The sequence below is a fragment of the Phoenix dactylifera genome, chromosome 14 (genome assembly GCF_009389715.1).
Source record: "Phoenix dactylifera cultivar Barhee BC4 chromosome 14, palm_55x_up_171113_PBpolish2nd_filt_p, whole genome shotgun sequence".
Lineage (NCBI taxonomy): Eukaryota > Viridiplantae > Streptophyta > Magnoliopsida > Arecales > Arecaceae > Phoenix > Phoenix dactylifera.
The window spans coordinates 13,789,934-13,805,971 of NC_052405.1; the positions used below are offsets into that span (position 1 = coordinate 13,789,934).

General features: G+C 39.3%; 1 protein-coding gene across 5 annotated transcripts in view; it reads right to left on the reverse strand.

Moving 5' to 3' along the window:
• Positions 1-1,943: 1,943 nt before the first annotated feature.
• The window catches only part of LOC103711602 (regulator of G-protein signaling 1), a 34,687-nt gene continuing 20,592 nt past the window's right edge, over positions 1,944-16,038 (reverse strand). For 3 of the 5 annotated variants that reach the window (XM_039133767.1, XM_008797818.4, XM_008797817.4), the window contains exons 6-11: positions 13,109-13,300; positions 10,086-10,174; positions 3,139-3,377; positions 2,923-3,047; positions 2,521-2,642; positions 1,946-2,431 (exon numbers count right to left, since the gene is read on the reverse strand). In XM_039133767.1, coding sequence (XP_038989695.1) covers positions 2,240-2,431; positions 2,521-2,642; positions 2,923-3,047; positions 3,139-3,377; positions 10,086-10,174; positions 13,109-13,300 — 959 coding nt within the window. In that variant the 3' untranslated portion in view covers positions 1,946-2,239. Of the gene's footprint in view, positions 2,432-2,520; positions 2,643-2,922; positions 3,048-3,138; positions 3,378-10,085; positions 10,175-13,108; positions 13,301-16,038 lie in introns of all 5 variants that reach the window. The other 2 variants (XM_039133765.1, XM_039133766.1) reach the window with 2 other exon arrangements.

The following is a 16,038-nucleotide window of genomic DNA, read 5'->3' on the forward strand; positions in this document are numbered from 1 at the left end:
GACATGGACTGAGTTAAATACGTGTCCAAATTTTTCATATAGAAATATGTTTTTGAGAGTATATAGAGGTAAATATTTTAACTTGGTGGAGGAGCCTGAGGAAGTGGTTGACTTGATAGCCTACAAAAATCTTGACATTTTTTTTAAGTTCAAATTCAACATTACTAGCTATGTCGAGATGGCATCACATTACCAATGTCCTCTACATTTTTTTTTGCTATAACGGATAATTCATACATTTCTAATATGGATACATCCAATAAAATTAGAAAACAACAAATTCTGAAGCGATCTAGACAGCTCCGCTTTCATAGCCCACAAGACACCTCCTGAGTGGCTGGCCACATACAACGCCATCCAATTCGTAGCCCCGTTTACCTCTCTAAAAACATGCTAAGCCTGAAAGGCCACACCATCCCTCACTATTGCCCATATGTCTCGAAGCAGAAGGTGGCCCCTTCCACCGTCGCTAGATCCACCCTGAATCCATCAAATCACGGTGGCAGAATCTCCCTCAAGTATAACAGAGGAAGTCCTCAACCCTCCCGGGCGTGGCTCAGGCCAGCTATGCCGCCCTCAGGTCTATTTCAAGGACCGAGACATCAAAAATCTGACAGCCACCACTCTAGAATAGAGATGGGCGCTGGGCCGGGCCGCCCATGGCCCGGCACGGCCCGGCACGAAGCGCTTGCTACAATAACGGGCCGTGCCTGGCACGGCCCATGAAAGGAGGCCGGGCTAGGTTACTATTTTCTGGCCCGCGGGCCGAGCCCGGCACGGCCCATAAGGGCCTGGGCCCGGCACGGCCCGCGAGCCAGAAAATTTTTTTCCCAAAATACCCCTCAAATTAGTCGTTTTTGGACTGTTGGGAGGGGTATTTTGGGAAAAAAAACCAAAAATAGCCGTTTCCAACGGCTATTTTCTCCCCCCTCCAGACGGGCCGTGCCTGGCACGGCCCGTTTGCGCCCGAGACGGGCCGTGCCTGGCACGGCCCGTCTCGTGCCGTGCCCGGCCCGCCCCGCCAATCCACGGGCCTGAGGCCGGGCCGGGCTTGCGTTTTTTGCTGAGCGGGCCGTGCCCGGCACGGCCCGTTTAGTCCGTGGCCCGATGGGCCTGGGCCGAGCCGGGCCGGCACGGCCCGATGCCCATCACTACTCTAGAATCTAAGCCTCTGATGACAAAAGCCGGTACTACCCCACCTGCTGCTGCTGTCTTTTACATGGAAATCAACATATAGAGTGTTGTTTAGCAAAAGTTGCAGCCAGATTTCTCACCTTTATTCCGTGAATACCATGACCAACACAAAGCTAGCCTGCGACACCAAATACATCTAGAACTGTAAAATTCAATACAAATTAAACTTTGTTTCCCACAAGAGCCATTAAAGCCGAAAATTATTTTTCTAGCAAGAGCTATCCTCCTTTATCTTCTTACAAAGTCGCAGGGAGCAAGATGTTACTAAAATAGCCCCACCCTCGAGGAAAATTAACGCCAGATCCTTATTTTGATTTCCATTATATATTTAGTTCAGTTAATATTTTATATTTAGTCCCTGACACAAGAATGGGATAATTAGTATTTAGGGCATGAATAGAACTCTGAGGGTTCTCCTCATTAGAGGAAGCACAACTCAAAGGCATGTCGAGCAGAATCTCACCGATGGCCAAAGTATGCAATGTTTGTGAAAAACACATACAGAACTTAATCACCACTGGTGCATGGATGCAGTTCGGAAGCTGCGGTGGTGCAGCGAACATGCAGGAGAAGCACACCATATTTCCCTTGTTCCCTCCTGTTCGCACCAATCCATGAAAAAGAATGGTGATTGGTGTTATAAGTTACAGGTGATCATTACATCATTGCTTGGCTATAGATATAACTTAATATTTTAACTTGTTCGATATAAATCACTAGCAAAACAAATAAAAAAAAGGCTACCTGCATGGCATGGAGGATACTCTCTTACAAAGCTTTAATGAGATCAAGGGTTACACACCATCCTGACATCTAAGTTTATTTAAGCTGCTTGATGCCAAAATTGACCATATTACTCGACACAATCCTCTCCACTTCAACCACAAAGTCTTTGATAGAGTCTGTACAATGGCAGCATCAGCATCCTCTCAACTATTAACACAATCTCTTACCAGAAGACTACATATAAACAAAACTAACAGCAATTTTGAGGGCAAGCTAAGATGATACTAGGTTCAATAAAAAAAGCAAGCATGTCCTCAAGTTACACATCACATTTGCGCCCCGAGGGGCATTTATGCAATTGTTCGTGATTAAATGGATTGTCAGTGCACCGCACACAACTTAGTCTTGGAGAGAGATCCCACCCCGCAGGCTCAGAACTGTCAGGTTGTCTTGGATTTTCTTCTTTGAACTTCACAAAATTCATAGATGACCAGTAATCTTTCAACAAATTCTTTGGAAAACAAAAGATTAGTGACCTTGTAGTTGCTGAAAGTGGTAACAACTAGTAATACCAAACAATTTATTTATAAATAAACTTACCATTTTCATCAACTGCATCATCTCATTTACTGCATGGTTGAAGAGATCAGGGTGAGCAAGATCCAGGGTGCCTAGTATTTCCTGACGGGTCCTGTGAGATATATTTATCTCCATTTCTGCACCTGACATATGAAATTGGATAATCTTAGCTGTTAGCTTATGGCAAAAATCCAGCATCGAAATAGAGTTCACAAAACTCGTGAGAGAAGCAGAGTGTTCATGAGAACTCTGGATGGAAGCAAGGATGACAATCCGGGGGCAGTTAGACCCCATTCACTCATTATTCATTTACTCATTCTAACTTTCCAGCATCAAAATAAAAAATAATATAAAGTATGGTTGGTTTGTAATACCATAGTTGCTAAAATAACTGGTGATGACGACACCAGAACAATAACATACCAGTAACAATGTAATTCTCAATGATGTGCCTTGCCATGTAAATTCTTCTTACAGGATCATCGAGAGGTATCTTGCCCAGCTCATGTACTTCTTCAAAGAAATGAACACTCTCACCAGCAAGACAACTGTTTATCAAATGAAGAATGACAATAAGGTATTATACATATCCACTCTGATGGTGCAGGTGGAACAAAAAACACGAACAGAAAAAGTAACCTGTCTGCAAAGTCCATGAAAGATTGACGAAACCTCTTGTCCTGCAGCAGTTTGTCCAAAGGTTGATGAAGATCTACACCTGCCACAGATGCTGTCTGTACGAGCAATCCACAGCCTGGTATCCCCAAAGCTTGGCCCATAGTTACAAACTCCGTGGATTCTCTTTTCCTTAAGCTTATTTGAGACAGCAGAGGTTGAGAAACCGACATTGAAAAGAAAACCAGCACAAGCACACTTGCCTACAAGGCAAAGGCAACAAACATGAGACATGTCATCTTATGTATGTAATAGCCACTGATTGCATTCAAATAAAAATTGAAGAGGGTGTGCGCAACTGAGTAGCAGAGGTTGCACCACCAGCTGGATACACAACAAGCAATCACAGATCTCAATGTGCAAGTACAGTTCTGGAATACCAGGCAACCAAATACAGACATTCTAAGCATAGAAGATTGTTAATGATTGATTGTTGATCCAGCTGAGATAGCAGCAGTTATACTGCCACTTGGGTTGCATCAAACCAAATTTCAATTGCAATATGAGACTATGCATAATTCAGAAAGACGAAGGTTTATATAATTCAATTATGATAAGATACACCATTTCTCTCCAACCTGGTATCATGGTAATCTAGCAAATTCTTTAGTATGATGCAGTTTGCTGGCATCAAAACTACAAACTGAAGAAGAGCATGCTACGGACTACATAAAACATAGGAAGCCCAGGCCATACTCTGCTTGGGATGGTCAGAACATGGTCAGCTTCAGGAAATGGTTACCAGATCATCTGGTGATATCAGTAACTTGCTTTATATGAAGGTTTAACATGCCTAGTGATGCAGCTGGTAGATCCAGACTCAGGACCAAGAAAGTCCTGGTCCTACAAGTACCTACTTGGTAATCATCCTTGCAGATCTACTGGAAGACTTGTGTAAGAAGTAAAACTTGCGAGCTTGTGACTCCATCGTGAGGATCCTGGTTCTTCATCCAGAGTGAGTCTTTTCCCTTAAGCTTCCTAGTCTGTCAACTCGTTATCATTGGGAATGCATGGTCTTCTGATGTTAATAATGTGGAGGCACCCTCGTAAAATGAAATCCCTCAACTTCGATAGTTGATTACAACCAAAAAGAGAAGGAAGCCACACATACCCCTCAAATCTTTCTTGTCAAAATGTATCACTCTTATCATGAGGTATCCTTGTTCCAATGCTCCTTGAAAAATCATTCACAAAGCATTGGCCTTCTTTTAAGGGATAAGCTGCAAGCAGCGAGATTGTCTGATTCTTGGTCAAGCAGTTCCCATCATAAGTTAGTGTCAAATGCTTAATGATCATTCTAGAAGCATAGGCCTTCTGTCAAATCCTCTCTAGAAACTTGATTCTGCCCTGCACCACTCTGCAAGCAGGATCTTTTTCTTGTTAGTATATACTACAAAATCAACCTTAATCTTTTCGAAGCTTTGATATATATGGTTCTCCCATTTCTAAATCCAAATATGTAAATGGAAAGGAGGTTAGTCTCAACACTTGATGTTGGCCCCTATAATGGGAATCCTTCATTCCCTGAAACTACTTCTACTTCTAGCACTTGTCATTTCTCCATCATACAGATTCCTGACAAGAGCTAAACTTTACAGACAACTTTCCTCCTTAATACCAATCAAACTAGAACCCATAATATTGGATCATTTGCCTTGTTCAAGTCAATAAAGACCACAGAATAGATGATTTCTTTTTCTCCAGAACTTTCCATCATTTGCCTAAGGAAAAAAAAAAAGGAAAAAAAACTAAAACTATCAGGACACCAGGATGGTGGTCTGAGTTGTCAATATTTTCTTACTATTTTGTGCCACCACCCTCTCCCATAACTTCCAAGTGTGGCTCATGCATTTAAATTGATGATATTTGGTAAAATTTTGTATATCATTTTTGTTTTTATTGATTGTTACCATTCTCCAACCAATTACATTTCCCTTACGTTCAAGATCCCAATAAATAAGCTCATTTACTATATTTCCTTAACTTAATGTTATTTTATGTAGAGCTAATCCCTGCTCTGTTTCCACTTTTTACCAAAGTCATAACTAGCCTGAGTATCCTGATTCAATGATGGCACAGATGGAGTGTACCAATCCACCTTTTAGACCAACATTTCCGACTTTCCAGCATCTTTCAACAAAATCATACTATCCTATGCTAACTACATCTATATTCCAGGTTTCAATAACCTGAACTACATATGCCTCCAATACAAGCACATGCCAACCAGAAAAGGGACGTGCTTTAGTGACTATCATATAGTGAGGAATTGTTTGCCCTGATTTGCTTGTTTTTGAATGTAAAAGATATACCTCGGCAAAATAATAAAAGATCAACAATAAGTCACATAAATGGTTTCTGATATCTCCAGCTTGGATTTGATCATAATTTCTTCAGATATTATATATGACAAGTATTCAAGATGAATTAATCTATCAAACCTTAAAGAAATTAAGCTTTCAAATCTTCTAGTTTATGGCAAGCAGTGAAACTAGACAATGAGCAAGAAGGGAAATGAGATAAGTTGGAAAGCTTTGTGTATGGTGTTCCCCAAACATTGCCTTGTGAAAACTGCATAAGGCTTAGCTCATTTTCTATGATATTTCTATAAGTATTTTAAATATTCCAACTCTATTCCTTGTGAGACTTGTGCAAAAGTGGCCAAGCCTACCATAGCCGACCTGGAAAGGCCCTATTTTTGCTAGGGTTGAGACAAGGATTTTGGCCTGATGGGCTGGATAGGGCTTTCATTTTTCAGGCCCAATTGAATTGGGCAGGCTCAGGCTCACCAATTTTTAGCTTAGCCAAACCCAAACTTTTTATAAAAAAAATTAGATATATAAAATTTATACTCAAAGTAATAACTCATATGTCCCATTAAAAAATTAAAAAAGTAAATAAGAGAGGATGGGATGACCCTAAAACTCTTCCTCCCTCTCATGCTACCCCCTCCTCTTCACCCCCCACACCTACTCCCCATCCTTCATCGACCCCCTCCCTCTCTCTCTCTCTCTTCGACGTCTTCCCAACATGGCCTCTCTACACCTCTTGCCCCAAATCCCCACAGCCCCTCTCTCCCCCCACCCCTAAGGGCTCTTTAAATTCCTTTCTCCTAACTTCCTCTCACCCTCTCCTCTTCTCTCTCTCTCTCTCTCTCTCACCATGGCTTCTCAAAGAGGTAGCAACAGAAACCTTAATTTCTCCCTCTCAATCTCATTTATTCCCCCAAATCTTTCCATTTTCCATCTTAATCTCCCTTCTCTCTAGGCATTACTTCCGCTTTGGGTGGAGATCACAACCCACAAACGACTAGGGTAAACTCTCTTTTTCTCTCTCTAAGCATCCGCTCATCCTCCTCTCTCGCTCCCTGGGCCAAAGGCTAGAACCACCAACATCACCACCTCCTCTTCCTCCTTTCTATTCCCCCTCCCACCCAGCCAGCTGCCACCACCATCTTGTCCTTTCTTTTCCTTATCTTCCATGGCCAAACCTGTTTCGTTGTCCCCAACCCCCACTCATGGGTGCCCGCTTGGGTGCGGCCAAGAATGAATGAATCTATGTCTAGGCTGTGCTGGTCAGGCCCAAGCCCTATTACATTGCACCGAGCCTGGCACATGCTTGGGATTTCAGTTCGAAGATCAAGCTGTGCAAGGTTCAGGCATAATGGATATAATGTTAACTAGGCTCAGCCTTGCCTAGCTTAGTGGTTGCACAGGTCAATTCCTCGCATGTCTTTTTTGGTAAATATATTCCTCAAATGTTACTCAGTCATATCAAGACTCAAACAAACAAGAGAAATGCTAGGGAACCTCATCTAAGACTCCAAAGCCAACCTACAATGCCCTATGATTAGCTATAACCAAGCTGGATGCCACAAACATCAAATGAACTAGGCTTCGCAGTTTTTCAAAGAAGTCCAAATGAAAAATGAAATGAATTCCCATTCTAACCAGCTATAAACCCCATCCGCTGATTCTTTAGTGCTTTCTCTATTTTCTTTCTGGTTTTTTCTGTATCATCTCTTCTCCACCCCTCTCTCCCTCCCTCCCCTCCCCCCTTGCACCATAACAATCTACCTCCCACCTCAAGATTGCGCCTTCCCCTGCCATATCTTCCAAAGAAGAGGAAGATTTGAGTAATTAGGAAAACAATGCAGCAATGATGTCAAATGGCAGTTTTCTGGTTTTGTCCTTGGAAACTATCACCAATTTCCAAAGGGCATGTTGTGATGAGGCAGTAAGCTGTGTTCTCAAATTTAAAGTGCTTCAACAAGCAATAATACAAGGACTCGGGCTACAGGAAATCATGCCACCAACCACTGGAGGCTCCTTTCCTTTATCTTCATTGGTAAGTCATGCAGGATTGTCTTGATTTCAATGCAGGCCTGCATGTTGAACTTGAATTTTGAACCGTTAACTAGTCTTGGATCTGAGCTTCATTGCTACTTCGCTACTTTACACCTCACTGTCCATAAAGCTTGAATAACTAATTGCTTATAAGTTATAACCCACTTCCTAGGCATTTTTTGTTTTTTCAATGTAATACTCTCTCCTATATTTCAAGTCCCACATATTTGTGAGCCTTGTCCCAATGATTCTGGTGAAGCAGGTGGGATCTCAGTTAGAAAACGTAGCAAAGTAAGTGTCAGGTTTAGGAACAGGTGTCTTGAATTTGCAGCAAAGAGGCTGCAGGGTATAATTGCAGTAGTGCTTTTGTTACTGGCTGAGCCCAATGGGCATGGGAAAGTTAGGCATGGCTTCCTTGCTTTCCTCAAAAAACAACATAACTTTCATATATTTATCCTACAAGCAATGGGAAGATGAATGGAAGAATCAAAGATGCTTAACATGGGTTTTCCCCACTAGTACATCTCCTGATATTAATGCTTTGCAGATGTGCGCTTTTTGATATTACTGCTTCACATCTAAACAAAACCTAGTCTAGGGGTGCACATGCGTTTGAGTTAACCTGAGAACCAGACCGAACTGGCCTTATTGGATTGGTTTGGTTCGGGTTCCTAATGGGATTGATTGCTTCCGGTTCCAATTTTTACAAACCTGGTTGGTTAGAGTTTGGGTTAAGAGATTGGGCAACCGGGACTTGGACCAAACCCAATCAATATATATACGTAAAGTTAATTTATAATAGTATATTAATTATACATTACAAAATATGGTTGATCTTCATATTTCTTTTTTGAGTGGAAGATTTACATCCATTCTTCACTATGATTTTGGTTTAAATATTCTTTCTTTGAATAACGTATTAATTACTGAGATTGTAATTTGTAACATGTTATATTCTAGATTTATAAATATGTTGAATTTTATTGTTATAAGATGCCTCTAAATATATTATATATTACCTTTTATAATTAAACTCTATTATTAATTTGTTCTATTAAATAAAACTAATAGTTTAGTTGCTTTTAAAAAACTTCTGGGTAATTTGAGAACCCCTGATTTTTATTAGGTTGCTTTGGGTTGGGTTGGTTCCACCATTGATTGGTTCGGATCTAATTCCAAAAATTAAGAACCGAACAGAATTGGGTTACTTCTAGGTTAGCCTCTAACTCAAACCAACCCGACCCATATGCATGCTATTGTAGTCTATATTGTGAGCCAAGATTTGTTGTCTCGGTACCGGGCCCCGTATCTATTATAGTGTAGGTACACGGTGCGGTACAAGACTGCAAGATGTACCGAGTGTCGGTATGGTACGAGAGTGCATAGCAGTTCGATACCGGTATGGTACGTCTGGTACGGTATAGTACCGACCGGTATGGCAAACCTAGTGAACAACTAAGTATAAAAAAATCAATCGATGCTCATGCATAGCCATGTGAATTTGGAAAACCTATGGAATATGCAAATAGACAACAAGATCTTTAGAGATTTCATATCTTCCCTCCATTTTTTCAGTGATGTCACCATAAGATAGGATATACAACTAGGACATTACATGTGCACTAACCTCATTCCATCAAAAGGCAATAGATAACAAAGAAACATTCAAAGATATAGGCATGATTAACTTAATCTTTCCAGCATAAATTCTTCTATTAATACAATTCCTATATGCAAATGTAACACAAGTTTACGGTCCAACCAAACACTGATGTTTTAATTGAATAATCAATTGCTTCATTTGTAAGAGAGTGAGCCTTGGTGGACAGTAAGGTTGCTCCACTATAATCTGGGTGTTACAGTTTCAAAACATAGAAATGACCTCTTCACATGTGGGGGTAAGAGTGCATATATTTGACCCTCCCTAGACCTTGCATTAGCAGGAGCCTCATGCACTAGGCCACCCTAGTTGCTTCATCTATGGATAGTAGATTCAAGTAACGGCATGTCATAGCACGGTACAGAATTATACATACTGCAGCTGTGCCTTAGTGGCATGTTCCTACCATGGCAATGTACCAGAAGCATGCTAGTATTCAGCATCCTGTCATGCTAGTTCACGCAAAGGACTGGCATGGCACAGCATTTCATGCCACTACCAGACCAGCATGCCACAAGCACATGATATTACAATCCTTGGTATAGACAACCTAAGATGTCAAAGTATCAGGCAAAGAAAAGTGCAACAATTTACATCACCAGCCCTGCTGGATTAATTTGATCAAAAAACAGCTTGTTCAAATTCAACATTGGAGAAAAATTGACCATTATAAACTGTTAGAAAAAAGAGCAGGAATACAATATCCAATTTCTTTAATGCTATCGGATGCTAGCTCCATAATCCTATAGAATTTAGGCTTCATGTCTTTGTACATGTACTGCATGTCCCAAAATGAAGACAACTAGATAACTCCTATACACCAGAAAATGAAGCCATGTCCACATTACAGCCATGAAATATTAAGACAGGGTCTAGAGTGAAATTATTACGAAGAAATAACATACCGTGACTAACAGCAAGAATCTAGAAACAACTTGAACCCATAGAATATCTTCATGGACTTCATTCAAAATATAAGCACCAATCCAAAATCCTGTCACAATTTTTTTTAAAAAAACATACATTAAGGAAGTACAGTACATAAGATGGCTCAATTTTTTTTGGAAACTTAAATGAGAAATGCACCATAAATATCAGGATACAAATTGTAGTACTGATGTCTAAGTGAGGCAAAGCAAGACAGGGTGCTCAAAAGTTTAATCCTAGTAATAGCAAAACAACTCACTTTTAAAGAAATATATGTTTTAATATAGACACTAAGCAAACTAGAGTTCTTACCAACAAGGTTGTCAAGGCAATCAAGCAGTCACTAGGCAGAGAGAATCTCTAAAGCCCAGTGGCGCTTAGGTGTACTGCCTAGTGACTCGAGCTGCCTTTTACTTTGCTTAAGCAAACAAGTTCACAAAATTTTGCCTTAATAAATCAAAAACTTGAATGACCTGACAATGATCTATTATGTGTCTATGATATAAGATCAGCTTTTGTCAGAACATTATTGAGGAAACTAGAATGCCTGGAGAAATATGTATCATTTGCTGAGAGGATTAGGAAATAAAATAAAAATTTATGATACTGGAAAAAAATGTGGGGCATGCTTCCTATTTTGCAATTATATATCATGATCATGAAAAGTGAAAAATAAATAATATTAATACATCAATTTACATCAAACAATGTTCAATTAAAAATTAATCTACTTTGAGCAGTATCTATGCTTCTTAGTTTATGAACTATAAAATATCATAAGAATGACACTAGATTTGAACTTTACACAATCTTTTGAGTTTACACTAAATCAACATAATCTTGATTCTGGACAAGAAGGAAGTAGAAGAGGAAAGGTAGGACGAAAAAGAGGAATAAGGAAAAAGAAAAATAAAGAGAAATGGGACAAATGATGCACAAAAGTTTAATGGATGAAGTGTTAAGGAAAAGAATGGATAAGACAACAAAAAAGGAGAAATGGAAATTTTATTTTAACTAGTTAAAACACAGAAGGAGGCAGAAATAAGAAGAGAGACACATAATATGGAAGCAACAAGCAGGGCAGAAAAGAGGAAATAAGAAGAGAGGTGGCAAAAGGGGTAGGAGAAAAGCTAAACCTTATTTTACTTTATCAGATGTTCTTGTACATTTATAGATTTTATAAATGGGTAGTATATGTTTATAGATCTCATAAAATAGACAAATACATTCAAAAACATAAATGCATAGACCATATAAATACAATACATATGTAAAGCTCAACTTTTGCTAATAATATTTGATCTTAGATTAGCCCTCGTTGGATCTCTAATGGGACACTTAGTCCAAGCAACGATTTAGAAATCGCTGTGCTAGGCAGGCACCTGTTATAACACTGGTTCACCAGTGAATACAAAAACAAACATAAATTTTATATCTATGAGGAATCTACCAGGACTAATTGAAATATATTAGGTTCTTAAATTTCTTAGAGAAATATTCTTTTAGAACTCCATCTAGATTCTAGACAGTGTCTGAGTTCCTTGATTTAACCAGAAAACATCCAAGGTACAAAGTCCAAAAGCTACTAGCCTACTATCGATGGAGTCTCTTTGATGATGAACAGTTTTTGCAATGAATTTTATACAACATATGAAGCATGACTACAGGGTTTATGGCAACTATGAAATATGAGTGGAAGATAACTGATCACAAGACAATGCACAATAAAATTCTCAGCTATCTAGGGAGGCACATCGGCCAGGCCTGGCCAGAAAAATGTGAACCTTGACTCCCACAGTGGCCCTAAAGATGAAAACAATATTTCAATTCCAGCGAAGTATGTAAATTTAAATATTGACTTCTGTTACAAGTGCTAACCATCGAACTATGATTAAATTATTGAACATGTTGCATTATTGCCCTTCTATCAGCCTGACCAAGTTATCAATTAGGATTTAGGACAAAATTTTTCATTGAACTGCCAATGGTCATTCCAATGCTCATATGTTGCTGACAATATTTCTAAGCTTTTCTTCTAAATAGTAACATAAATACATAGGATGTAAGTAACTTGCACCTCATATCTTACATAATAGACCAATAGCAGTCTTCATCCAGCACTCTGACAACTTGAGAAAAATTCCAAAGAAGTTCAGATATAGATATCATAAATTGCCGTTATTGACACCAGCAAAATAATTTTCCATAAACATGAATCATTGGTGTCATATGCTGCAGTCTCTTTTCAACATCATCACAATGCTGAAATTATTAGTTGACTCAGCTCATACTACAGCAGTTTATTAATATTCTTGGTGCAGCATATTAACAACAAACTTTCACATTATCGACTACTAGATCCCCAATCACTTTGCAATAAAACAAAAGCAGATGATACAACTATATTGTCGTTCATGACAAAATCCCTGAGCTCGGGCCAAAAAATAAACATGCAGTTCTTTCAAAAGGTTTAGGACAAAGAATCCAATGAATATTTCCTCTATAAACTTCTTATGACAGGATTATCTCATAATATATTATTTCCTTGCTTACAGTACTATAAATAGGTTAGTTTGATACTTTGATTTCATAGGTGCAAGAATAAAGTCCCACCAAAGGTACATTTAAAAAAAAACAACTTACCAAATTCTTTTGCCACTTTGGTTTCTTCACCTAGGCCAAAGATAATATGAATTTCATTCTTTGAATTGCCATATCATGACAATTGACTTGGAAATTATTTTTATTACTGAGCATACCCTCAAAAACAGTGAGAAATTTAGAAGGAACAGTAAACAAAACAAGTAGAGTACCTAAAGTAAATCATTCAAGTCAAACAAGTTAGAAGATGATTAAACTGAAAACAAAAAACAATGCAAACTTTAGTGCAAAGAGCTCAGAATAATTTTTGTGTCCAAAAATGTCGCTTCACCAAAAAAATATTAAAAAATGGCTGAATGAAATTTAATCAAGCAGGAAAAGAAACAAATCAGGGACATACCTACTGCAATGGATGACACAATTATACCCTGTAATAGATCTTTGAATTCATGAAACCTGAATTCAATATGCCGAACAGCTCTTGTAACACCAATCAATGCAGCAATGTAAAATGCATGAATACATACAACTGGTATCACCCATTGAGTCCGCATATGGCACTGATGATTCAGTGGTTTATTTATATGAATAACTGCAAGATTAATAGTGTCAGATCTTCATAGTACTATAATAGAACAAGGAGAACGGAAGGTAAAGCATCTGAAAGGTTGATTGTAACAAATCCCAACAGTCACCCTGAGCAAAAACATTGTAGATAATCACCCTACTCTTTCCCTAAATGATGGAGATCCAAGATCATGCGATGATGCATTGGAGACTGTTCGAGTAACAATTTCTCTTTGCATTAATTAGTTTCCAGTGACTTATTTTGGATTAAAAGTTATCAGATATTAAATGATAGCTTTAGAGGCACAATTTTTGTAGTAGTATTTTCACTACATTGTTCACGCTACAATTAATAGCAACCATGCCCTATAGAGGTTGGTTTGGGGAATTTAGAAAAATTGTAACCAATTATTTTTTCTCATAAATAGAGGCCTTAGGGTTTTATGCAATTGAATTGGATGGTTGTTTAACAAAAAATGAGATTCAAACTTCAAAGAACATCTTGTTTTTCCCTTTTGGTGGGATTCTGCAACAATGGTGTGACACCTTTAAACCCTGGGTGTGAGACCTAGATCTTGGAGTGATTCCATTATTCTATTCTCTCTCTTGACTAATAATTTTCTATGCTTTGAAATTGTAATTCTCTCATCTTCTACATTTCATTTTGTCCTTTTCTTCTTCATATTTTCCTCTCTTATTGACCATTCTTATAAGGTTCTCTCTGCTGTGATTCCCTTTTCCCTGTTCCATAGTTTCTGTTTTAGAGCAGGCCTCCACTTTGCAGCAACCAGCCTACTCTATAGGGCCCGTAAACAGGCCACCAGATCTTATCACTGATTAGATCCAACCAGCCCTAAAACAGGATTCAGGGGTCTAAGGCCTAACAAATCAATTTCCTTTGACATTTGAACCTATTCTCATTATGTACTGCTCTAATGGAGATTTAATCTACAAAAAACGACTCCATGTTAGGGCCTGTTTGGTTGGTGCGGAATCACTCTACCCGTTTGGCTATGAAAGTAAAAGCCCAGAAGTAACTCCCAGACCGGAAGCCACTGCCAGCTCACTCCCACCCATTATACTTCACAGGGCACTTTCTTGACTTCGGGCCCAAGGTGGGCTGAGGCACTGAAAGTGGGTCGTATAGATGCCCCACTTTTCCTTCACGCCATCCAGCACCCACCCCCCTCCTCATCCTCCTCCTCCTCCTCCTCTCTTAACCTCGAATGAGTTTGAATAACTCTTGACCTCCTCTAGCCCTTGACCCTCCTCATTCCTCTCTCCCGATCCTCACAACTCCCCATAACTCCCCATCAATAATCCCATTGGTTTCCTGTCACCTTTCTACTCCGTGACGGCAATTCCGTCCTGATCAGGCTCATATTACCTGGCGAGCTCCTCCCTCCAGGTATTGACTGTGACAATGAGCCCAAATGGCCCTTTTCGCCCTGTATTTACAAGGGGTGAGAGCTCCACTGGCCATGATTCCTAATCTAGGTTTTATATAGATACCTTCCTTTGGTTTTCATTGTGTTGGATCACCACATTTGGTGTGGAATCAATGGATTTATGCTTGATTCGTCATATTCGAAGCATTTTCCCAACAATCCTATCTAGGGTTTCACCATTGAAACCTAGGTTTCTTTCTGAATGCCTCTTCTATGCAACTATCAAAGCTTGTGGGTTCTCTATTAGTATCTATTTCTTATGCCATGTACTTGTTAAACACAGGGTTTGTCACTCTATGTTGTGGTTTTGAATTTTGTGTTTTTTTTCCTATTATAACATCTTTCTTATGTCATGTACTCACTAAATCCAAGTTATGAATATAGAATCATGCATGATCTGCTATTGGATTTTTATAAAAATTTATTGTATCATATTTAGGCCAGCCATCACCGAATGTAGGGTTCTTCCTAAAACCCATGCTAGGGTTCAACCCTAATGGATATTAAGAGGGTTATTGTCCTTATACTCGAACATCCTTGAACAAGATTCGCCGAACCAATACTGGAGGGGGTACTAGCCGGCAACCAATTTAGCATGGTACGGGTTCGTACTATACCGTTCCAAGGCATACTGATATAGGCAGAATCGGAGGGGGAGAGAGAGATGGGGAGAGAAAGGGCTCGAAAGCCCTCAACAAAATAAGGATCCCCTATTTCGATTCGAAATAAGAGATTCCTATTTTTTTGTCGATTTTGAATTGAAATTAGCAATGGTTTGCAATTGAAATCAGCAAACAAATTAGGGATCCTCCATTTTAAAATGAAATAGGGGATCCCTGTTTCGATGACGGCTTTCGAGTCCTCTCTCTTAGCCTCTCTCTCCCTCTGCTCTCCCTCTCCATCCCTTCCTCACTCTCCATCTCCCTCCCTCTCTCTTTTCCTCTCTCTCCTTCTCCCTCTCCCTCCATAGGAGCTCGAACATGCAGTAGGGCTTCCATTTTGAATTGATGGAACGAACCATGCTGGTAACCGAATGGTTTGGTTCAGTACACCCTAAACCATCTGGTTCGGTTCAATACACCCTAAACCGGCCGATTCGACATCCTTCAGCAGACGTTGTCCATAAATCTAGATTTTGCCACTAGAATCCATGCTAGGGTTCATTGTTATTGATAGTATTTTATTTATGATATTTACTTGCTATTGATTTACATGATCAATGCTAGTTTAGTGGTTCTGGTGAAATTTTGAACTTCTACATTCCAATGGTTCTACATGGATTGTAAAGGTCCTTGTCCTACTTTTTGACTTGATC